Consider the following 24,378-nt stretch of genomic DNA (forward strand, 5'->3'; position numbering starts at 1 on the left):
TTACTTTGGTCATCATGATTGCCACCCTATTTTGCAAGTTGATATAGTGACCTATGATACCTTTAAATGGGGTTTTCTGATCTTCCTGACTTTCTCTGGTAATATCTAACAATCCACGAGAGTGTCTGTCATATAAAAACGCAAAACGATGAATCCTTAGCAAGGCTTGTTGTACTCCTCTAATGGCAAACAAGACCATCTTCAGTACCTTTTCTCAGCATGGACTTTAATGTTCAGTGAAAACACTCCACTAATTCAATGTTTTGGGAATGATACATTCAGGTTCCTAATTGCTTGACTTTAAAGCAATGTCACAGCTGGTTCATTATTCTGGACAAAAATTGAAACTCCTCGTTGGTATTTCCTTAGGTGTCTATACTCTAGTAAATAAAAACACCTACTACCTAGCTATAGATTTAGCACTGGCCTTACATAGGGGAATACTTTCAGGGAACTAAGCTGCTTAGTGCAAAATAACCAAAATGTATTAAAACCCGTTGGAGACTTTAACAGTGGTCCAAGGATGTCCAAAGTAAAACATTCAAATGGCACCTCTATAAGTGTCTTTGCAATCAATAGGATTGTTTAAGCCTGAGTAAGTAGCTGTGTTTTTGCACTGAGGAAATCGAGCACAGAAATTCTGAACTTCTTTCATTATTCCTGGCCAGTAAATATTTAGTCTGATCCTTACCCAAGTGCCCCTCCTAGTATTTTATTATTTATTTATTGACATTTGTTGACCGGGGAAGTCCACTGGGCCATTGACCCATTTTCAGTGAAGGCCCGGGGAGAAAAGCTCCATGGTAGTACATTCAAAAAGAAACATTAAGACATTTTAGAGTTTTAAAAAAAATTGCACATTATATACCATAATGGTAGTACATTCAATATAGTACATTAAGAGAACATATTCATAGTTCCATCTTCAGATAAAAATTCACAGAAAGTTTCAAGCAAAGGAGAGAGTAAAGCCTATGAGTAAAGGGGCAGAGGTATATAGTGAGGTAAGTTGTAAGTGTCACAAAGAATAGTGTAGCAAGAGGTAAGGGGAAGGAAGGAAAAGTCAGGCAGTAAAGGGCAGCAAGAGATAGGGAGAAGGAGAGAAAAGGTCAGGCAGTAAAGGGCAGCAATATATACAGAGGTAAGTTAAGATTGCCCTGTGGGATGGTTTAGCATGAGGTGGGAAGGCTATGGAGGTTTGGTTATTTTACAGTGACAAGAAAAGTTATTTTGGTAGTGTAGTTTGAGTGATGATTTAAAGAGTTTAGAAGATTCCATTAGTTATATGGGAGGGTAATGTGTTCCAAAGTTTGGCTATATTATCGGAGTATAGACTTTGTCCAGCTCTTTTGTTTGGCTTTATAACCTTTATTAGTTGTTTCTGAGAGGATCTAAATGACCGAGCAGGAGTGTAAGTTTGTACGACTGAGTGAAGTGCTGGGCAGAGGTGGGGTTTGAAAAGTAATTTATGTGTTAATGTTAGCTGGATATAAGAAAGATGGCTTGGAATTCGAGCCAGTTGAGTTCTGCAATTGCTTCACAGTGGTGTGTACGGTTTGGTTTTCCTGAGGCAAATTTAGCTATTTTATAATAGCAAGATTGCAGTTTATTCCTAAGGGATGAAAGTAGGTTGGTAAAGATAGCACTTCCATAAAGAAGGGAAGGGAGGAGTAGGTACTTGCTAGTTTAGCTTTGGTTTGCTTGTTGAGGTATAATTTGTGCCTATATAGTTTGCCTAATTTGAAGTGTACTTTTTTATTGTGTTATGAATATGTAGTTCAAAGGTAAGTTTGTCATCTATTGTTATACCTAATAGTTTGACAGTTCTAGTTATTTCTATTTCACTTCCATCCTTAGAAAAAAATCTTAAAGTCTGTGTTTGGTGGTTTTGAAGTGAATAGGAGTAGTTTTGTTTTTTTTTTGGAGTTTAGTAGTAGTTGAGAATTATTTAGCCATGTTTCTACTGAAGTAAAAGCTTTTTGGGTTATATTGAGAAGGTCAGAGAAGTTAGTGGCGGAAGAAATAATTGTCGAATCATCAGCATATTGGATCAAGTTACCTAGTTAAGAGACTTTGTGAAGGTCATTGATAAAAATATTGAAAAGTAGTGGCCCTAGAATGGAAACCTGAGGGACTCCTATGTTGTTTTTTGATAGATTGCGCATTTTGCCATTTTACCGACTGTTTCCTATTATTGAGATATATATATATATATATATATATATATATAGTATATGACAATATGATCATCACCAGGTTTCTGAAATGAAAAGTATGGGCACTAACTAACAGTTACTGTACAACTTCTTCTCTGTCCTCACTCCGTACAATAAATCAGTTTGTAATTCAAAGTATGGGTGAAATGTGGTAGCAGTTTTTTGGCTTCTTCCCTACAAGTCTAGATATATTTTCCTTGTCCTGGTATCATCTTCACATTGTACATTTCAAAGTTTATCTGGCTTACCTGGAGTTCAACCAACCTTAATTTTCTACGGGTCAATTTATTATCAGACAGAAGGCACTGCTTCTTCTCAATCTAATGCAGGCAGTGTAGTATCAATGTCTACTTTCTCCTAGGAAATAGACCTCATAGCAATTGTCCTCAGTGTTAGTTGCTGTTTCTAACTTGCTCATGTTTCCTGTCCATTGCTTTTGTGAACATGATACATAAAAACCTCCTTCTTCTGGTTAGGGTTCCTGTACTCAATAATTTAACAGGAATATTGTTATGGCACTGTTCAGGGTTATCTAGTCTCTCAAAGAAATAACTGAGCTCATCAGGCCCATAATTGAGTACAATGCCCCTTTTGGGATGTACCTTACCAGACACCTGCAGCAACTGGAAAGACCCCAAAAGTACCTCACCAAGAGGATCAAAGGGCTCAAACAGATGCCATATGCTGCCCGGTTAAAGAAACTCCAGCTCTACTCAGTGGCATACTGCCTGCTCAGAGGCGATCTGTGCCTGACGTATAAAGCCATGTCCAACCCGGAATTAATGGACATGCTGCACCTCAGAAAATCCAAATCCCATCGAGCTACGCGCTCGAGAGACTTGGACCTCAGCACTGAAATAAATAGGACATGCTGGAGGGACAGATTCATAACCCAGAGGCTCCCTTCACTCTGGAATAAAATCCCAGTCTAGGTTAGGCAGAGTCCCTCATTGACTCTCTTCAAGAGGAATCTTGATAAGTGGATGGGAGATCGCAGGTTTACCCCGGGTATCTGACAGTATACTAACCTCGAAAAAGGGCATAGCAAAATTATTTTAAAATGGGTGGCGAAAGCCAAACACACTCTGGCTAGGCTTATAAATGCCCTAGGGCAGATAGCCTAGTATGAACCTATGAAAAAAGTGATATTTTGTGAGTTTCAGTTTTGCCTTTATTCCAAGTCTGCTATAGTGTTGTATTTCTGAGATTGCAAAGTTCAGCAAATTAGTGAAGTTGTTTGTTCTCAATGGTAATTGTGCTTATTCATCTTCAGATTATGAGATTTAGCATGTTTAAAGCCCCAGGAAAATAAATCACACATCTTTTTATATCAGCTCATAATAAAACAAGTTGGGAATATTAAGACTGAATATCCTTATAGCCTTAGTGGGTTTCATAGTTTAGTACTAGGCTATCTGCCCTGGGGCATTTGTAAGCCTAGCCATAGTGATGTGGCTTTCGCCACCCCATGAAATGGTACAAAAATGCACAGAATAGATTTAGAATACTGTGCCTCTGTCTAGTAGTGACACAATGAAGGTCCCCTTATATAATAGAATTAGTTTACTGTGCCCCTGTCTAGCAGTGACACAGATGTGACCCCTGGGGTAAACTTACGATCTCCCAACCACTCATCAAGATTTCTCTTGAAGAGAGTCAGTGAGGGGCTCTGCCTAACATGAACTGGGATCTTGTTCCAAAGCATGGGAAGCCTCTGGGTTATGAATCTATCCCTCCAGCATGTCCTATTCATACTTGTGCCGAGGTTTAAGTCTTTAGCTCTCGTGGTCCTGATGGATTTGGATTTTTGAGGTGGAGCATGTCCATCAGATCCTGATTGGACATGGCCTTGCACGTCAGGCAGAGATCACCTCTGAGCAGGCGGTATGCTACTGAATAGAGATGGAGTTTCTTTAGTCTGGCAGAATAAGACATATGTTGGAGACCCTTGATCCTCTTGGTGAGGTACTTTTGTGGTCTCTCCAGCTGTTGCAAATGCCGTGTGAGGTACATACCAAATGGGGCATTGTACTCAATCATGGGTCTGATGAGGGAGGAGTATAGGGGTACAATGACATCCTTGGATCTGGATGTGAATCCCTTCATGATGAGGTGTGCAAGGTAGAATGTTTTTCTAACCACTTTGGCAACGTGGGTGCCAAATGAGAGGTCGCTGTCGACTTGGGTCCCTAGGTCTCTGATTACTTTTTTCGTACTCAGTGGGTTGCTGTCTATGTGATAATTTGTGGGTACTTTGTTTTTCCCAAAGGGGATGACTATACATTTTTTGGCATTTAGTTTAAGGCCATGACTCCGGCACCAGATGACCGTTTCTGTGAGGCCTTTTTGTTGGATGTATGTGTCCGCTGGTGTATCAACTATGGCGCCTAGTTTGCAGTCATCTGCGAACTTTGTCAGCCACAACCCTCCCATGTTTGCTTTAACATCTGAGAAATAAATGCCGAACAAGAGGGGCCCCAGGACAGATCCCTGTGGGACACCGCTTGTGACTGGCTTTGAGTCTGACATTGCTCCAGCGATTTTAACTTTATGGGTTCTGTCTTTTAGCCAGTTTGCAATCCATCTAGTGACATAAGGGTTTACATTTAAACTGTTGAGTTTATCTATGATGCCTGAGTGGGGTATTGTGTCGAAGGCCTTAGCCAAGTCCAAATAGGCTGTATGGACTGCTTTGCCCTCATCAATGGCTCTAGTGACTGTTTCGAAAAAGTCAACCAGGTTCAAAAGGCAGGATCTGCCCTTTACAAAGCTGAACTGGGTGGGGTCAAGTGTCTGTAGGTCCCCTATGTCTCTGTTTATGAGTTCCATAATGATTCTTTCTATAGCTTTGCAGACCAGGCTGGTTAAGCTTATGGGGCGGTAGTTCCCAGGGTCTGTAGAGGTACCCCCTTTGTGGAGTGGGACCACTGTTGCTGTACGCCAGTGTTCAGGTACATATCCTGTAGTAAGGCTAAGGTTAAATAGCATTTTTATGTGCGGGTTTAGCTCCTCTTGGAGTTCACGTAGCACGCAACCCGGGATACCGTCAGGTCCCATTGATGCTGTGCTTTTAGCTTTGTTGAGGGCAGTTCTCACTTGGACATCTGAGATGACAGGGAGATTACATTCAGCTGGGATAAGTATTTCTTCTTTTGGGGGTGAGGGAGGGGAGAAATTTGCACTGAACCTGTCAGCCAGAATGTTGGCAATATCTGTGGGTTCAGTGTATTTTTTGTTGTTGCGAACTAAATCTGAGCATATCTGAGGGTTTCCGACAGGTTTCTAACATAGCTGAAGAAGGCTTTGTGGTTATCTTTAGTGTCCTTAGCGATTTTTTTCTCAAAGTTGGCCTTGGATGTTTTTATGAGAGAACGTAGTTTTCTGCTAATGTTGATCAGAGATGTCTTCCCTTTATGGGATTTTGCTCTGTTGTGCAGTAGCTTCCTTCTTTTGTTATACAATTTGTTAATGGCTGAGGTCCACCAGACAGGACGCTTGCCTTTGGTGGAGAGGGACTTGGATTTATTTGGGATTGCATGATTAATGCATTCTTGGAGATGTCCATAGAAAGCATTTGTGAAGGATTCGGCATTGTGGGATGTGGTATCCACTGGCCCAGTGGGCTTAAAGGATACCATCTCAGTCTTAAGAAGAGTGAAGTCTGCTTTTGAGAAGTTTTTCACTGTGGTCTTTTGTGCTGGGGGTGGAGGTGGGATGTGTATACCCAGGGTGATTAGTCTGTGGTCAGATCTCACTAGTGAGGGGTATACCTCCAGTGTGGAGCATTTTGTCCCCATGTTTGTGATGATCAGGTCTAGTATATTATCTCCCCTAGTGGGAGAGGTGACTAGTTGTTCCAATGCATTTGAATTTATGAATTCCAGGAACCTTTGGGCTAGGGTGTTACGGTTAGAATAATGTACCCAATCTATGTTTGGGTAGTTGAAGTCTCCCAGTATGATGGTATTTTGTGATACATTCATATCCTCCAATGTCTTCAGGAAGGCTGAGTGGAGTTCCTGAGATTGGGAGGGTGGTCTGTAATATGCTACCAGTTGTATAGCAGTTTTGCCTATGGTTAGTTGCACCTCTATGGTCTCTGATGCTTCATGTGTTGCTACTAACCTGGAGGTGTGGGTGTCCTTGATGAATATGGACACTCCCCCTCCCTTTGTGGTTCGGCCCGGGTTTTGGGGCCGAAAAGCATGATACGAGGTATAGCCTGGTAGCGCTGGGGTGCTCTCAGGAGCCTTGAACCAGGTTTCAGTTACTGCACAGACGTCGATGTTCTCCATACTGAGGAGTGCATCAAGTGCCTTCATCTTGAGATTTAGACTTCTGGCATTGAGCAGCATTACCCTTAGTTTTTTTCCATTTTTGTTTTCTAAGGAGTGGGTTTGTCTTTTGAGCCTTGCCTAAAAAAGGCACTATGGGGGTGGCAAGAGCCTTAGCCAATATCCGGAAGCCCAGTGGTGACAGGTGCAAGCCGTCCCTTGCGAAGCAGCGTGGCTTGTCCAACATGTCATCCCAGGCAGACAGACATTGGATCCCCTTAGAATGACACCAGTACTTGAGCCAATTATTAAAGCTGATCATCTTGTCTTTGCATTGTGGCATCATTCTTGGTGAGGGCAAGATGCTGCTCAGGGTCATACCAGCCTGGGCTACATAATCAGAGAGCTCCTCTATGTCTCTTTTCATGTAGTCCAGGGAGGTACGTCTCAGGTCATTCACGCCAGCATGGACAATGACGGAGTCATATTTGTACTTGCTTTGGAGTGACCTGAGTGCGTGTGTTATGTGGCGGATCCTAGCTCCCAATAGGCAGCTTACAGTCACCCTCTCCTTGTTCAGCCTGGTAAGCGGGACATCAGTGTGTCTGACTATAGAGTCACCTATTACTAGTGTATCAGGCATGGTGTTTGGCCTTAAGGGCTGTGATTGGTTGACACACTGATTTATTGAAGTATGTGTTGCATATGTTTTGTTTTGAGGTGGTGGATTTTTGGATGTCTGCTTTGGGAGCCTCTGTTGTTTTGGTAAGTTTTTTATTAGAGCCTCCGAGTATGTCTTTGTGTTTTTATGTGTTTGGTTTGCAGTTTTGGTAGGTCTATGTGGGACTGGGTTTGTTGTGTGTGTGATTACCATCTCCTCCTGTCTGGTCATGCCAGCCCTGAGTTGAGAGAGTTCAGCCTCCAGTTTGGCTATATAGTTGCATCTCTCACATGTATTTGTGTTTGTTGGGAGGAGGAGAGGGTTGTCTGTTTACATGAGACAATTGTAGCATTGTCTCAAGATGTCCAGATTAACCAGCTGAAGTGGAGAGGACGCCAGTAATCTACCACTCGACATGCTAGAACAGTATAAGGGAGTGCTGTGCCTTTAAGGGAAGTGGATATTCACAGGGGTGGTAGGTGGATGTAGTGCTTACTTAGTATGAGAGTGTGTGAAATAAAAAAGTGCTATAGTTACATTACTGGGTTTTGTTTTCCTTAGCAAAATTCTTTTAGATGTGATACGCATTGTGAAGCAATTGCAAGGTAGGCAAGTTCCTAGATAAAGTATCATGGGATTTAATTCAGCCTCAGCCTGAAATGCACTGAGAAAGCAGTCTAGGACTGAAATTTCAGACTGGGAGAAACTTCTGGGTGACTTTTTTTTAAATATCTGAAAGCATGGGAAACATCTAGAAATGGAAATACAGTAGAGCAAAGGAAATGTATTTAGGGTGTAACTGTTCTTTGAAAGCCAAAAATGATGAAAACGTAACCTGTGTTGAAATTTTATGTCTTCCCCCTCCCTAAATTCTCACTTCTAAAATAGCATATTAGTACTTTAGCAGCTCCCTCTTAACACATTCCTTTTGGTGAATTACACTAAATGACAATAAGTAGAGCTATCGAATTCTCCTACTTCAAAAACGTATATTAATTCACATTCTCTTATTCTGTAAATGTCTCACATTGATAATTATAATAATTTTAAAAGCGTTTGGCCGTTTCGTTTAAAGTTATGTGCAACAGTTACACTGGAATTCAAGAACCGTTAACAAGTTAAAAACATTTACATTTTTCCATCTTTCTGGTTTCTACTATTTGTTTTTGCATGAATGACTGAAATTTATACTACCTGCCATCACACTGCGTATGGCACATTACTGCAGAAAATAATGCCCAAGGGAAAGACCATATTTGACTATTCTCTCTCACTGTTGCCTGACGACTAATACTGAAGAATACATGCCAAGTGGCGGGAAAAACGATGACCTGGCATCAGCGAGCAACTCCGCCCCGACTTGGTGACATCATGACTCGGAGGTCCTGGTCGTATTAGCCTACGTAAGTGTAACATACGTATGTCAGGATTGGTGGGACTGATGGTCACTAGACAGTTCATGTCGCTGTCCAATGGCGTCTCTCCGTATGCCAACTACAACATGGCGGCGCAGACGGCAAGGGGCGTGTCTGTACGGAACGTTTGAGGAAGTATAGTTGTGGGACCAACCGGGACCGACCGGCCCGGTGGGAAGAGGATGGCCGGAGTTAGTGAGAATAAACGACAGTTTTGGAATAAAAGACCGGCCCGATTACCAGGAAGGTAGGTACTGAAACTGGGGGCGGAGCTCGTTGGTGGCTGTGTGCCTTTGGGGCAATCAGAGCGCAAGGTGTCCCTGTTGCTAATTGTTCCTTTATTTCTGAGGGGCGGGGCAGGATGAAATAGATCCGGATCTGTAACCCCCATCCCCTTGACTTTTTTGTGGGGGAGTTGAAGTAGTAAAGTGGATATGTGGGACTGTATGGCTGTGTCCTGTGTGTGTATATGTAACCATGGCAAGTACCACGTTGCGGTAGGGTATGCAGGTAGCAGGACAAGGAAAGAGTTTGAAAGCTTGGCTGTATATTCCCTAATGTCACCAGTCAGTGCAGCAACGGTTTTTTTTTCCTGAATACATGCGTTTCCCTGCAAACACATAATGTAATATGATGTTGGCATTGCTACATCCTTTTTGTCTGCTGTTTATTTAAGATAAACTTTGAATGTTGAAATATATTTTTCTATGTACCTATCTTTCCCCAAAGCAAAGTACACACTTACAACTTTTACAACCTAGAGATTTTCTAACTTTATTAACTCTACAAGAAAGCTAGTTTTAAGTTTTTACCCCACCTCTTCACATTTTCTGCTATGTCTTTGTATCTTCTTGTCGTGCCACATTGTATTTCTCAGTTTCTTTTCCTGGATTGTGTTGTTGTTCTTCATATGTTTACAAGTTTTTAGTATCAGTAAGTCAGCAGTGCAGCCACCCACCCCTTTTATTCATCACTCTCTTATTTTGCAAAAGTGATGAAAATCTCTTCATATGGCAATGCTTATGTGCTGCATTCTGGTATATGTGACTTTAGAAGGGTGTACATTATAATTACTTTTATGGTTTTGGTAGTTGTATTTTCTTTGAGCCTTTGCTGCCATGACGCAACTATTAAATAGGGAGAAAATACAGAATTCACATACGAACTATGAATTGAGTGTGCTAGGTATATTCAGCCTATCTAAATTTTAACTTTGGAATCACTTCCTCTTTAAAAAAGAATCCAGTCATGCTTTGAGTTCAGATTAAAATTTTGCAAATCCTTTTTTTTTTTTTTTTTTTTTTTAAATGCGCTTACCTTCTTCCATACTGCAGTACTGTCTAACCACTACTTTCCAACCCTCATGCGCAATCTATTTCTTTAAACACTTAAACATAGTATGTAACTGTTTATTAAATGATGTATGCAGTTTTCCATCGTAGTGTTTTCAGTCATACAGTAGTCTTTGTCATTCACCATGTATGTATAGAAACACATCCCAGGTGATGAACATACCATACTTCTAAAAAGATTTTCATCTCCATGCTTTTATATTTAGTGCATGTAGTTTTGAAGAATTTCCGTTTTTTAATTTTTGCATATTTCCACTTTTAAAAAATTTTTTGTCGAGTGTCTATATTTTTATTTGACTGCATTAATTGTGGAGCTTTTCTCCCTGGACCTCCAGTGAAAATGGGTTCCTGACCCAGTGGACTTTCCTGGTCAACAAATGGCAATAAATAATAATAAATAAATAATTAAGGATTTTTTTGTAATCTGTCTTACTAGAAATTCAAATTTTAAATGATGTTGTCTTTTGTATGTATTGTATTACATATATACATGTCAAGTGTGCAGCTTTTTTAGTATTCATTGAGCTAGCCAAAAGATGGCCCATTTGGACCAGGACTTTACCCTGAAAAGCAAATGTTAATAAATTAAATGCTGTTTCCATATTTATGAACTCAGTGATATTTAAAATGCATTTTAATTAATTAATTATCTGCATATCCTTACAACGTTTTCTGTAGTCAACAATGTCTGCAGGCTGCGTTGTAGTGCTTGCTTTGGCAATGATTACTTGTAGCAACAAGTTAGGGATGCTGTGCTCCAGCAATGCACTAATCCAGTGAAGTCTGTTTGATAGAAGAGACTTTAAAGATGCTTTAGGTGTAAGAATTAGGGTTGCACTGTTTTAGTGTTACAGCTTTAGGATTGGCTTTAGAGTTAGTTCATAGGTAGGTACTAGGCTATGTGGCCCTAGGGTCTATATAAGCCTAGCCAAATGGTACCCTGGCTTTTGCCACCTAAGAAAATGATTTTCCTCTGCCCCTGTCAAGCAGAGCCACAGAAGTGATCCCTGGGGTGAATTTCCTATCTCCCATCCAATCAAAATTTTTCTGGAAGAGTGCTAATGAGGAGCTTTGTTTGATATAGATAGGTAGTTTGTTATAGAGTATGGGAAGTCTCTGGGACAGCAATCTATCCCTCCAGCATGTTCTGTTTATTGTGGTGACAGGGTTTAGGTCCCTAGAGCGTGTAGCTCGGAGGGAGCGGGATTTCTTTAAGTGGAGCATGTCCTTGGACAGAGATTGCCTCTGAGTATGCAATATGCGACAGAGTAAAGCTGGAGTTTTTGAGACGGTCTGCGTAGGGCATCTATTTGAGGCTGGTAATTCTCATTGTGAGGTATTTCTGCAGCCTTTACAGTTGTTGTCGATGTCTTGTGAGGTACATATCAAAAGGGGCGTTGTACTCTGTAATGAGTAGAGGGGAACAATGACGACCTTTTTTCCTGGATGAGAAACCTTTTGTGATGAGGTGTGCCACATAGAAGGATTTCCTGACTGCTGTGGCAATGTGATTATCAAAGGAGAGACTACTGTCCACCTGTGTCCCAAGGTCTCTTATCACACTTTTGGTGTTGAGTAGACTATTGCCTATATGGTAGTTGATGGGTGCAGAGTTATTACCAAAAAGGATGACAATGCACTTTTTGGCATTGAGCTTGAGACCATGGCTTTGACACCAGGCATCTGTCTCAATGAGGCCCGTTTTGTAGGATGTCCACATCGTTAGGATTTTTGATTATGGCTCCTAGTTTGCAGTCATCTGTGAACTTTGTTAGCCAAAGACCTTCTGAGTTAGCCTGCACTTCAGAGAAGTAGATACCAAACAGGAGAGGACCCAGGACTGAACCCTATGGTACTCCACTTGTCACTGGTCTGAAGTTGGATTTAGAGTCCGCTATTTTCACAGTGTAGGTTCTGTCAGTGAGCCAGTTGGCAACCCATCTTGTGACATGGGGATTTATACCTAGTTTAGTGAGTTTATATATAATTCCAGAGTGGGGGATGGTGTCAAAAACCTTGGCGACATCTAGATAGGCTGTGTGAAGCACCTTACCCTCTTCTACGGCTTTGGTGACCGCTTCAAAGAAGTCTTTAGGAGTTTAGGAGACCTGATCTTCCTTTTACAAACCCGAACTGGGTAGGGTCCAGAATTTGGAGGTTACCAATAGGCTTTGGTGACCACTTCAAAGAAGTCTTTAGGAGTTTAGGAGACCTGATCTTCCTTTTACAAACCCGAACAGGGTAGGGTCCAGAATTTGGAGGTTACCAATGTTATTGTTTATAAGTTCCATGATGATATGTTCCATTGCCTTGCAGACCAGGCTCGTCAGGCTGATGGGGCGGTAGTTCCCAGGGTCTGTGGTGGTGCCCCCTTTGTGGAGTGGGATAACCTTTCCTGTGCGCCATTCAGTGGGCACAAAGCCTGAGGTGAGGCTATGATTGAACATGGTACTTAGGTGGGGTGCCAGTTCGTTCTGTAGTTCGTGTAGAACGCAGCCTGGGATGTTGTCAGGTCCCATGGATGCTGTGTTCTTGGCTTTGGAGAGTGTGTTTTTTTACCTGTGCAGCTGTGATTACAGGAACTTTGCATTCTTCCGGTATAGAGATGGGCCCTTTAGGGGGTGAGGGGGTAAAGTTAGCACCTATCTGCCAGGATGTTGGCAATATTAGTTGGTTCTGTATATTTAGTGCCATTGTGCTGTAACTCAGAGCAGATCTGAGTGTTGCCATTGAGATTCTTGACATAACTATAGAATGCTTTGTGGTTGTCTTTAGAATCAGTGGCAATTTTGTTTTCATAACTAGCTTTGGAGGATTTTATGAGGGATATCAGCTTCTTACTGAGTCTGACCAGGGAGTTCCTCCAATCATGGGATTTTACTCTCTTTGTGCAACAGTTTTTTCTTCTGTTGTAGAGTTTGTTTATGGCAGGGGGACCACCAGATTGGCTTCCTTTTTTTTGGAGGATAGCATCTTGGTTCAGTTAGGGATTGCACGATCCATGCGCTCGGGTAAGTGCTTATAAAGTGCATTTGTGTAGGATTCAGCAGTCTTACCTCTATTGTCCGTCAGCATGGGCGTCGTGAAGTTTGCCACTTCTGTCTTAAGAAGTGTGAAGTTGGCTTTGGAGAAATTTTTTACGGTGGTTTCCCTAATGGGGGGGTGGGATGTGGATGTCTAGGTTGATTAGCTTGTGGTTGGATCTGACCAGTGAGGAACTGACCTCTGGTGTGGAACACCAGTTGCCCATGTTGGTAATGACCAGGTCTAGGATATTGCTGCCCCTGGTGGGGGTGTGGATAAGTTGATCCAAGGTGTTGGAATTTATGAATTCCAGAAAACGTTGAGAAAAAGAGTTATTACATGAGTAGTTTTCCCAGTTAATGGTGGGTTAGTTGAAATCAGCCATTATTAGGATGTTGGGTTGTACCCTAATATTTTCCAGTGTATCAAGAAATGAGGAGTGGGAATCCTGGGGCACGGTGGGGTATCTGTAGCAAGCTACAATTTGGATTGTGGTCTTGCCCAGAGTTAGTTGTACTTGGATAATCTCTGATGCATTATGCTGAGCAACTAGCCTGGAGGTGTGGATATCCTTAATGAATATGGACACGCCTCCGCCTTTAGTGTTTTGGTCCAGGTTAGGTGACCAAAAGGTGTGGTATGAATTATAGCCTGGTAATGCAGGGGTGCTCTCTGGAGCCTTGAACCAGGTGTCTGTCACTGCACAGATGTCTATGTTCTCCGTTTTAAGGAGTGCCTCGAGTGAGTGCATTTTGAGGTTTAGACTTCTAGCATTAAGTAGCATTACCCTCATATTTTGCTTGCATGTACCTGTTACAGTGGTGAATTTGTCATTTGAACCTTGCATAAAAAAGGCACTATAGGCGTGGCAAGAGCCTTAGCCAGTATCCGGCATTCCAAGGGCAACATGTGCAGGCCATCTCTGGCAAAGCATCGTGGTTTGTCGATCATGTCATCCCAGGCTTACAGGTACTGGATCCCCTTAGAATGACTCCAGAAGCTTAGGCAATTTTTGAAGTCAATCATTTTGTCCTTGTACTGTGATATCATTCTGGGTGATGGCAGGATGCTACTCAGGGCTAGGGTCATACCTGCCTAGGCTACAAGATCGAACAGCTCCTCCATGTCTCTTTTCATGTAGTCGAGGTAGGTACGTCTCAGGTCATTCACACCAACAACTTGTTGTGGAGTGACCTGAGTGCATGGCAGCTGACAGTAACTTTCTCCTTGTTTAGCCTGGTGAGTGGAACATCAGTGTGCCTGACTATAGAGTCACCTATGACTAGAGTGTTAGGTACATTGTTATGCCTTATGGGCTGTGGTTGAGTGGCACACTGAGTTTGTGGGCTGTGTGTCATTTGGGTTGTGTTGGGGGGTGGAGGTTGCTTGTGTTTCTGCTTTAGAGGTCCCTGTTGCTTGGGTAGATTTTTATTGAGAGCCTCCATGAATGTAGGTGTGTGTTTTGTGTTTCTATGTGTGTGTTGTTGTTGTAGGTTTTGAGGGACTATGTGATGAGTGTGGTGTGGTGCAAGTGTTTACCTTCTCCTCTTGACTGTCTAATCCAGTCTTGGGTGAAGAGGGCTTTGCTTCCAGTTTGGCTATACAAGTGCATCTCTCACAGGTTGTAGTGTTTGGTGGTAGGAGGGGAGAGGGTTGTCTGTGTATATGAGGCAATTGCTGCATTGCCCCAAGATGCCCAGATGTGTTTTGGGGTCAGGCTTATAGTTTTAGGATTTGGGACCTTGTAGGTTTAATGTTAATTTTAAGGTTAAGATTGCAGAATGTAAGAAAGAGGTTTCGTAGCAGGATGCATAATACTGAAACACACCACCTTCTTTTCTTTTCACGCTAATTCCAGAGAGTGATTGTGTCATTTGTCCCATTCAGAAAGACAAATTATATAAATGACTTATGCCTGATCACTATAGATAACCAACTTTCTTGTTTTTGTTTATCGTATATTTATATGGTATTGTCAAGGGCTGGTATAACGGTTAAGGTCATAACCTCACGGATGCAACATTTGATTCTGACCTCTGATTATTGGCTAGGGTTGTAGTAGTCTGCAGACTGATAGCTTAGTATTTATCTGCAAACCTATTATTGTGTGTATGTTTCCATCTTGAGTCATTGCTTAAGAGTCTTCAGTCTAGGCCATTAACCTAGTTAACAAACATAAGTGTTTTATTTATTTTATTTATTTCTCATTGTTTACTGGGAAGTTCCAACTGGAGTTTATCCCATTTTCAGTGGAGCTCCAGGGAGAAAAGCTGCACATTTTAGGAAGGTACATTTAAAAACAAAAAGATATTTCGTAAAATACATTATTTACGTAAAAACAAAATTTGTATAAGTACATCTTAGACTACATTATTTAACATACAGTCGCCTGTGAATTTAAGGAAATACATTTTTCCTTGTAGTGGTTGGTTATAGAGAAATTACAGTTTCAGTTAGTACAGGAAATGGTAGCAAAGGTAGCAAGGGATTTAGCAGGAGGTAGAACTTAAGAGGGCAAGTAGTTATGTGAAACGTTGGGTGGATTGAGTAGAAAGCTGTATAGAACCATATTAAAGAAATTTAGAGGTAGTTACTTGAGAAATGGAAATTTTGTAGGAGAGAAAGTAGGTACAGGATGGAGTGGCAGTCTGTAGAGCAGTGTAAATGACAGTTGTGGGTGAATAGACAGTGAGATTTCTTAGTGATAAGATATACAGTTACATGCCCAAGATTAGTGTACAGAAAGGTTAAGTGAAGGCTTTGATGGAGTTTAGGTTGAGTAGGGGGGTGTAGGCTGGGGTAGCACACGAGCACAGCCACTTATTTAGCTGGCATTTCTTTAGTAATCCCAAAAATACAAGTGGACCCAGGAACAGCCATCAACTGCAAATTGTTAAATAATGATTCCTTACATAATTAAGCAATTACAACAATCATGGTTAAAGACACCTTACAATGTATAAAGCTTTTTAAATACACATACTTTAAAACATATGTTTAAAGTGCAATACAATCAATATACAAACTATATTAATTATTTCCTAAACCACTTTATAACTTAAAATGCAAATAATAAAATAAAACACACTTGTGTACAAGTAAAAAACACCAAATGGAACTTTACCTAAACAAGGGTCTAGCCTTCAACATGGGTTTTAATAGAAACCTTGTCATTTAGTCCATGTCCAAAATCACTTTTTAACCTAATGATCCATTTGGCCTCAAGCTGTTCAGGTAAATTCCTTATATCCCCCCACAAATATTTTCATATACTCTTTGAGGTCATTGTTCCCCTCTAGAGGTCATTGTTACCCTCTACTCGACACTCATTCGACCCATTATAGAGTACAAAGCCCCTTTTGGAATGTACCTCACAAGACATCTGCAGCAGCTGGAAAGGCCACAGAAGTACCTAATAAAGAGGATTACTGGCCTCAAACAGGTGCCCTACACTGACCGTCACAAAAAAACTCCAGCTTTACTTTGTACTATATCGCCTACTCTGATGTGATCTGTGCCTAACATATAAAGCTATGTCAAACCCAGAGCTGTTGTACATGCTACACCTAAGGAAATCCCAATCTCTCCAAGCTACATGCTCTAGGAACCTAAACCTTGTCACCCCTATAAACAGGGACATGCTGGAGGGATAGATTCCTGTCCCAGAGACTTCCCATACTCTGGAACAAGCTATCCATCTTTGTCAAGCAAAGTTCCTCATCAGCACTCTTCAAGAAAAATCTTGATGAGTGGATGGGAAATAGGAAATACACCCCGGGGATCACTTCTCATAGGCTCATAGGTTAGTACTAGGCAAACTGCCCTTATGGACCATTTTAAACCTAGCCAATTACCCCATGTCAGAATCAAACCCTGCACCTTGTGTTTCTAAGGTAAGCACCTTAACCATTACGCCAACCTGCCACTGTGGCTCTGCTCAACAGGGGCACAGGAAAATAACTTTCTTGGGTGGCATAAGCCAGGGAACCTTGTTGGCTAGGCTTACTTAGGCCCTTGGGCCGATAGCCTAGTAATTACCTATGAACCAATGGCCATAAAATGTCTCTTTGTTTTTCCTACATAAAGTCTTTGACATATCGTGCAATGGGCTAAATATACACTATGTGAAGAGTCAGAAGTAGCATAAACATTGAAAGTATAACTCTTACATTTATCTGGATGCATAAAAGTTCCTGTGGTATCAATACACTTACAAGGTAGGCATTTGCCACATGGTATAGTGATTTTCATATTATTAGACTCTTGCACTGCCCCTAGGGTAACATAGTTGCCTTTTCAAAGATTTCATGTTTTTGAACAAAAACTTAGGCTGAGTGTCTGCTATTTCCTTGAGCTCGTCATCAGTGGTTAATACATGCCATTACCTTTTGATAACATGTATATAAGAATTCGCATTTCTACAATCGCAATAATAACAAACTATCCTCAGCACTTTTCTAGATCTATCCAAGGCTTTTGACATGGTTGACCACAAAATGCTTATAAGTACCTTGAAGGCCTTTTCCTTAAACAACCATGCACTCCAATGGTTTCAATCCTACCTGCAGGGCAGGCAACAGGCAGTCCTATGGCAGGACAAGCTATAATCTCGCCTACCAATCACATTAGGAGTCCCCCAGGGCTCGATACTGGGACCTCTTCTTTTCTACATCTTTATCAATGACCTTCATTCAGTCATCCCAGATGCTACCTGCATTCAATATGCAGATGGCTCCACCTTGATTTGGTCTGACATCTCACCAGCTACTTTATTCATATTAACCCAAATTATCTTCAGTACAGTGGAAAAATGGCTCTCCAATCAACATCTAATTCTAAACCCCAACAGAACTAAGTTGCTCCTCTTCTCCCCCACATGCAAGACCCCCCTGCCAGCCTTCAACATAACTGCTAACAGTGGCACTGTCATCTCCCCAGAAGCCCAAACTAAACTACTCGGTGTCATAGTTTATAGCAACCTGAAGTTTGATGCGCATATCAATCAAACTATCAAAGCCATTAATAAAAATCTTGGCTCTCTTTACAGAATCAAACCTTTCCTTACCCCACTCGCTAGAACTGCAATTGCCCATTACCATCTGCTATCACCTCTATTCTCCAACAAAACAGGTCTTAATAAACTATCATCCTGCTATAACCACATTGCCAAATTCAAATTTGCTACTGGCACAGCCTACCGGACACCACTGTCACAACCTAAATCACCTAGGATGGCTTGAACTGCCAAGCCTACTGCAGTTCAACCAGCTAATAGTGGCACATAAAGTCCTTTACCAACCAGAAAATACACCTGCACTAAAAAATATTTTCAGCCCCTACACCAGCATCCGGCTACTACGATCATCCACTAGACTCCTAGTTCAAAAATACAAATCCAGCTACTCAGCTGGGGACTCTGTTTGCCAGCTCTGTTGGAAAAATATGGAACAGACTCCCAGCTGACTTGACCCTAGAACCCTCACTAACTCAATTCAAAAGCAAACTCAAAAAATACTTCAAAACTCATTGGTTATGTCCTTGGACTAACCCCGACTAGTGACCTCTCTATTTCTTAGGTGCCTTACCTTCAACTACTTCTAACTTTTTTCTACCACTCCATTTCAGGAAGGGTCAATTGTATAACTGCTGCTCAGTGTGTCTTAAACCTGAATGTAATGTTATGCATGTCTAACTTTGAAAATAATGTTATGTTTTGTAAAGTGTTTTATATTCAGTACTATATGTGGTAAATGCTGGTATTGCTTATGATTGTAATCTGCTTGAAACTAGCATTTACTAAGTGTTCAGTGTGTATTATTATCTTGGAGCTTTTCTCCCCGGGCCTGTGCTGAAAATGGACATGTATCAAATCGGACTATCCCAGTCAACAAATGTAAAATAAAATAGAATAGTACATAGATACCTTCAACTTTCTTAAATTTCTAGAAACATTCCCCTGGTGTTGGTGGTTTCTTGTTGCATTATTATTGCTGTTTCATTAGTAATGCTTTGTAGTGTGTCTACCCATCCTTATTTCGGGGGGGAGGGGTGGTTTCACTTTGAAACTAATTAGTGGTCTGGTTTAAGCAAGAATGTTAACAGTATTAATGTGTTTCTGAATTTATTAAGCATAGTTAGTATGGTATTTCTAATAATATAAACTTGATCAGTGACTGCCTCATAAAATAAGAGCATCATTTGTTGGCTGTCTATTTTGTTGGCATTTTGTGATACGCAGTGTGAATGATGCATTGTGGTTTAACTTGCTGTTAGTGGACAGTCTTCAGTCCCTCTCCCCTACACTACAGAGTGCAGTTTAGCGCAACTGCAACAAGTGTAGCAACATGGTGCCTAAACAATTTTGTAGTTGTGGTAAACTAATAATTATTGGTTCATAGGTAGGTACTAGGCTATTTGCCCAAGGGCATTTATAAGCCTAGTCAGAGTGTGTCGGCTTTCGCTGCCCCATTGATTAACTGATCCTCTGTCAAGCAGAGCCAGTGAAGTGATCCCAGGGGTGTATTTTCTGTTACCCATCCACTCGTCAAGGTTTCTCTTGAAGAGTGTTAGTGTGAGGGGCTCTGCCTGATGTAATTTGGAATTTTGTTCCAAAGCATGGGGAGTCTCTGTGACAGGAATCTAACCCTCCAACATGTTCTATTTATTGTTGTGGCAAGGTTTAGCTCAGTAGAGTGTGTGGCTCGCAGTGACTTGAATTTCTTTAGGTGGAGCATGTCCATCAATTCTGAGTTGGACATGACTTTGTATGTCAGGCAGAGATCACCTCTGAGTAAGCGATATGCCACGGAGTACAGCCGGAGTTTTTTCAGGCGGGCTGCATAGGACATATGTTTGAGACCAGTAATCCTCTTGTTGAGGTACCTTTGTGGTCTTTCCAGCTGTTGGAAGTGTCTTGTGAGGTACATCCCAAATGGGGCATTGTACTCTGTGATGGATCTAAGGAGTGTCGAGTAGAGGGGCACTATAACCTCTTTATTTCTAGATGCGAACCCTTTAGTAATTAGATGGGCCACGTAGAAGGATTTCCTAGCTACTTTGGCAATATGATTGTCAAAGGAGAGATTACTATCTACCTGGGTCCCCAGATCTCTTATTACCTCTTCTGTGTTAAGGGGGCTGCCACCTATGTGGTAATTTGTGGGTGTTTTGTTTTCCCAAACGGGATGACTATGCATTTTTTGGCATTTAGCTTGAGTCCATGACTTTGACACCAGGTGTCCGTCTCAGTAAGGCCCTTTTGGAGGATGTCCCTGTCAGCCGGAGAGTCAGTTATGGCTCCCAGTTTGCAGTCATCGGTGAACTTGGTTAGCCATAGTCCTCCTGTGTTTGCCTGTACGTCTGAGAAGTATATGCCGAACATTAGGGGTCCCAGCACCGAGCCTTGTAGAATACCACTTGTGACTGGTTTAGAGTCGGACCTGGAGCCCGCTATTCTTACCGTGTGAGTTCTGTCTGTAAGCCATTTGGCAACCCATCTCGTGACGTAGGGGTTTATGTTCAGGCTGGTGAGTTTTTCTGTAATACCAGAGTGGGGAATGGTGTCAAAAGCCTTGGCATGGTCAGAGTAGGCTGTGTGAACCACCTTTCCATCGTCTATGGCCTTGGTGACTGTTTCAAAGAATTCAACCAGGTTTAGTAGGCATGATCTGCCCTTAACAAAGCAGAACTGGGTTGGGTCAAGTGTTTGGAGGTTCCCAATGTCTTTGTTAATGAGTTCCATGATGATGTGCTCCACAGCCTTGCAGACCAGGCTAGTCAGGCTTATGGGGCGATAGTTACCAGGGTCAGTTGTGGCCCCTACTTTGTGGAGAGGAATAACCGTTGTTGTGCGCCATTCTGTGGGCACGTAGCCTGTGGAGAGGCTGAGGTTTAACAGCGTGTTTAGGTGGGGGGGTTAGTTCGTTCTGCAGTTCGTGCAAGACGCAGCCTGGTACACCATCTGGTCCCATTGATGCTGTGTTTTTGGCTTTTGAAAGGGGTGTTTTCACCTGTGCGTCTGATTTTTAGGACACTACACTTTTCCAGTTTTGTTGTGGGCCCTTTTGGAGGTGAGAGGGGGGTGAAGCAATAGGAATAACTGTTGTTGTGCGCCATTCTGTGGGCACGTAGCCTGTGGAGACGCTGAGGTTTAACGGCGTGTTTAGGTGGGGGGGTTAGTTCGTTCTGCAGTTCATGCAAGACGCAGCCTGGTACACCATCTGGTCCCATTGATGCTGTGTTTTTTGGCTTTTGAAAGGGGTGTTTTCACCTGTGCGTCTGATTTTTAGGACACTGCACTTTTCCAGTTTTGTTGTGGGCCCTTTTGGAGGTGAGAGGGGGGTGAAGCAATCTGCCAGGATGTTGGCAATATCAGTAGGTTCAGTATATTTTGTGCTATTTTGCACTAGTTCAGTGTTCAGTGCATATCTGCAAGTTGCCACTTAGATTCTTAACATAGCTAAAGAAGGCTTTGTGGTTATCTTTTGAATCCTTGGCTATTTTTCTTTCTAAGTTAGCCTTGGATGATTTCATGAGGGACCTCAGTTTCTTACTGATACTGATCAGGGATGTCTCTCCTTCTTGGGATTTGCTTTTTTTCTGAACTAGTTTCCTCCTCCTATTGTGTAGACTGTTTATTGCAGGGGTCCACCAAACTGGTTTCCTTCTCTTAGAGGAGTGAGTCTTGGTTTTTCTAGGGATGGCACGATCCATGCATCCTTGTAGGTGCTCATAGTGTGCATTTGTAAAGGTTTCTGCATCTTGGGCAGCGTTATCCTTTAGCGTGGGGGCTGTGAAATTTACCACCTCTGTCTTAAGTAAGTTGAAGTTTGCTTTAGAAAAGTTTTTTACTGTGGTTTCCTTTGTTGGGAGTGGTGGTGGGGTGTGGACATCCAGAGTGATTAGTTTATGGTCTGATCTAACCAGTGACGGGTTGACCTCCGGTATGGAACACCTGTCACCCATGTTAGTGATAACCAGGTCCAATATGTTTTCACCTCTGGTAGGGGAGTTTACCAGCTGATCCAGGGCGTTTGAGTTGATGAATTCCAGGAAGCGCTGGGACTGGGAATTTGTACTCGTGTAGTTTTCCCAGTGAATGGTAGGGTAATTCAAATTGCCCATGGTAGGGTAATTAAAATTGCCCAATATCAGGGTGTTCGGTTAGGACCTTCATGTTTTCCAGTGTCTCCAGAAAGGTGGAGTGGTGGTCCTGGGTCATGGAGGGTGATCTGTAGCAGGCCACAATTTGCATTGCAGATTTGCCCGATGTTAGTTGCACATGGATGATCTCAGCGGTATCCTGCTGCGCCACTAACCTGGAGGTGTAGGTATCCTTGATGAATATGGATACACCCCCTCCTTTTGTGTTTCGCTCCGTGTTCTGTGGCCGAAACGTGTGGTATGAGTTGTAGCCCGGTAGTGCTTGGGTGCTCTTTAGAGCCTTGAACCAGGTTTCAGTTACTGCACAGATGTCGACGTTCTCCATACTGAAGAGTGCTTCAAGCACATGCATTTTGAGATTTAAACTCCTGGGTGTTGAGTAGCATAACCCACAGTTTTTTGTTAATTGTGCTGTTTACGGAGGTGGGTTTGACTTTTGAGCCTTGCATAAAAACGGCACTATGGGGGCAGCAAGAGCCTTGACCAGTATTCGAAAGCCTAGGGGTGACAGGTGCAAGCTGTCTCTTGTGAAGCAACGCGGGTTGTCGAGCATGTCGTCCCAACCTGACAGACACTGGATCCCCTTTGAATGACACCAGAAGCTTAGCCAGTTGTTGAAATTGATAATTTTTTCTTTATACTGAGGTATCATTCTTGGTGAGGACAGGATGCTACTCAGGGTCAGGGTCATACCAGCCTGGGCTACATGTCTTCCATGTCTCTCTTCATGTAGTCCAAGGAGGTACGTCTCAGGTCATTCACACCAATCTGAACAATGACTGAGTCATATTTGTACTTGTGCTTGTGTTATGTGGCGAATTCTGGCTCCCGACAGGCAGCTAACAGTAACCTTCTGCTTGTCCAGCCTAGTGAATGGGATATCAGTGTGCCTGACTATAGATTCACCTATTACTAGTGTGTTGGGTATGTTATTTCGCCTTAAGGGCTGTGATTGTGCGGCACACTGATTTTGTGTTTTATGTGTTGTCTAGTTTGTGACGGGAAGTGCAGGTTATTTGGGTGTCTGCCAAAACATAAGAACAGTGCTTTTCCTTAAACAAAGCTTAGTCATTGGTCCAGATTCCTGCTGTAGAAGGCAGTATGTATGTTGTTAATGTGTTTTACATTTCTTGTCTCCCCCTTTCCTTTTGAGTCAATGTTCGACTCGCCAACCACTGTTTTTACCCAGCATTGTCCCAAGGTTAATTTCTCAATAAACCTTTTGTGTGGCACTATGCTGAAGTCCACAGCCCATTGCTGGTTATGGAAATATGGTATGTGTGTTTGTGCATGCTCTATGTATATATGATAGAAAGATGGGAGTTCTAGAACTCTTTGCATATATAACAGGTATTGGTAAAGTCAATCAAAATCGGTAATAACTGCTTTATTTTTGCTCTGCATGACTGCTTGATCATACTTTGTGAATTTGTCTACTTTTTTCCTGTTATGACTTGTTTTTTAATGTTATTACTCTTTTAATAAGAACTGCAAACAGCCTTCCACTACCTTGTACAGTGGCTTAACAAAAAAAAACACATGCTCAACAGCACCAAAACTAAAACAGTGCTCTTGTAAACTGTCATAAACTCTGTTAAAAAAGTTTTCGCAAATCCTTGATCACCTAAACAGTTGCGTTGAAAATGCCAGCACCTTCAAATACTTTTTAATCTCAGTGGACTTCTTCCTTATCTTCCACCTTCATGTTGACAGCACACATTAATGACTCCCTTCTGTTCTTAGTTAAAAAATCTCCCCATTTCTCTCCAAGCCAGCTAGGAATGCCATAAGCAAACGCATCCGGCTAGCTCAACTAGAATACCATTTCCCACTAAATGTTGCACCTTCCAAAAGAAATACTTCCACTAGTCAAACCATTTCTAATTTTGTCCAGCCATTTTCATCACCGTCTCCTAGAAATAAATGTTGCTGCCATTCTTTAGACAAAGCCTAATGGTTTCCTGTTTAACAATGAACCATACTCTTCCTTGCATATCAGCTGTTGAAGCTCCTCAGAAATAAGACCCCTCGCCTTTAAACTAGTCAAGGAGGAACCTGCAATACAGCCTTAGAAATCCTAACCAGTTAGGGCCACTTCTGCAAACTTCTGTAACAAGACTTTTATTGCACTGATCACTTTTCAAACCCTTACCATCTCGACGACTGTTCTTACCACACTTTCTGCTGATCTTAAGTCTCAAGAGAAATTCCATTGTTCTCATTCAGGATGTATAGCCTAACACAGCCAGCCATACACTTACTCAGTCTTCCATA

The 24,378-nt window shown here is 42.0% G+C and overlaps 1 protein-coding gene and 1 long non-coding RNA gene across 2 annotated transcripts in view; one reads left to right on the forward strand and one right to left on the reverse strand.

Moving 5' to 3' along the window:
• The window catches only part of LOC122805793, a 309,107-nt gene extending 300,637 nt beyond the window's left edge, over window positions 1-8,470 (reverse strand). Inside the window, exon 1 of the long non-coding RNA XR_006365449.1 lies at window positions 8,346-8,470. This is a non-coding gene — a long non-coding RNA (uncharacterized LOC122805793). The remainder of the gene's footprint in view (window positions 1-8,345) is intronic.
• Window positions 8,471-8,579: 109 nt separating this feature from the next.
• The window catches only part of TBC1D22B (TBC1 domain family member 22B), a 1,162,021-nt gene continuing 1,146,222 nt past the window's right edge, over window positions 8,580-24,378 (forward strand). The window contains exon 1 of the mRNA XM_044076529.1: window positions 8,580-8,813. Coding sequence (XP_043932464.1) covers window positions 8,749-8,813 — 65 coding nt within the window. The 5' untranslated portion in view covers window positions 8,580-8,748. The remainder of the gene's footprint in view (window positions 8,814-24,378) is intronic.

The sequence above is a fragment of the Protopterus annectens genome, chromosome 7.part0 (genome assembly GCF_019279795.1).
Source record: "Protopterus annectens isolate FY-2018-M chromosome 7.part0, PAN1.0, whole genome shotgun sequence".
NCBI classification, from domain to species: domain Eukaryota; kingdom Metazoa; phylum Chordata; order Ceratodontiformes; family Protopteridae; genus Protopterus; species Protopterus annectens.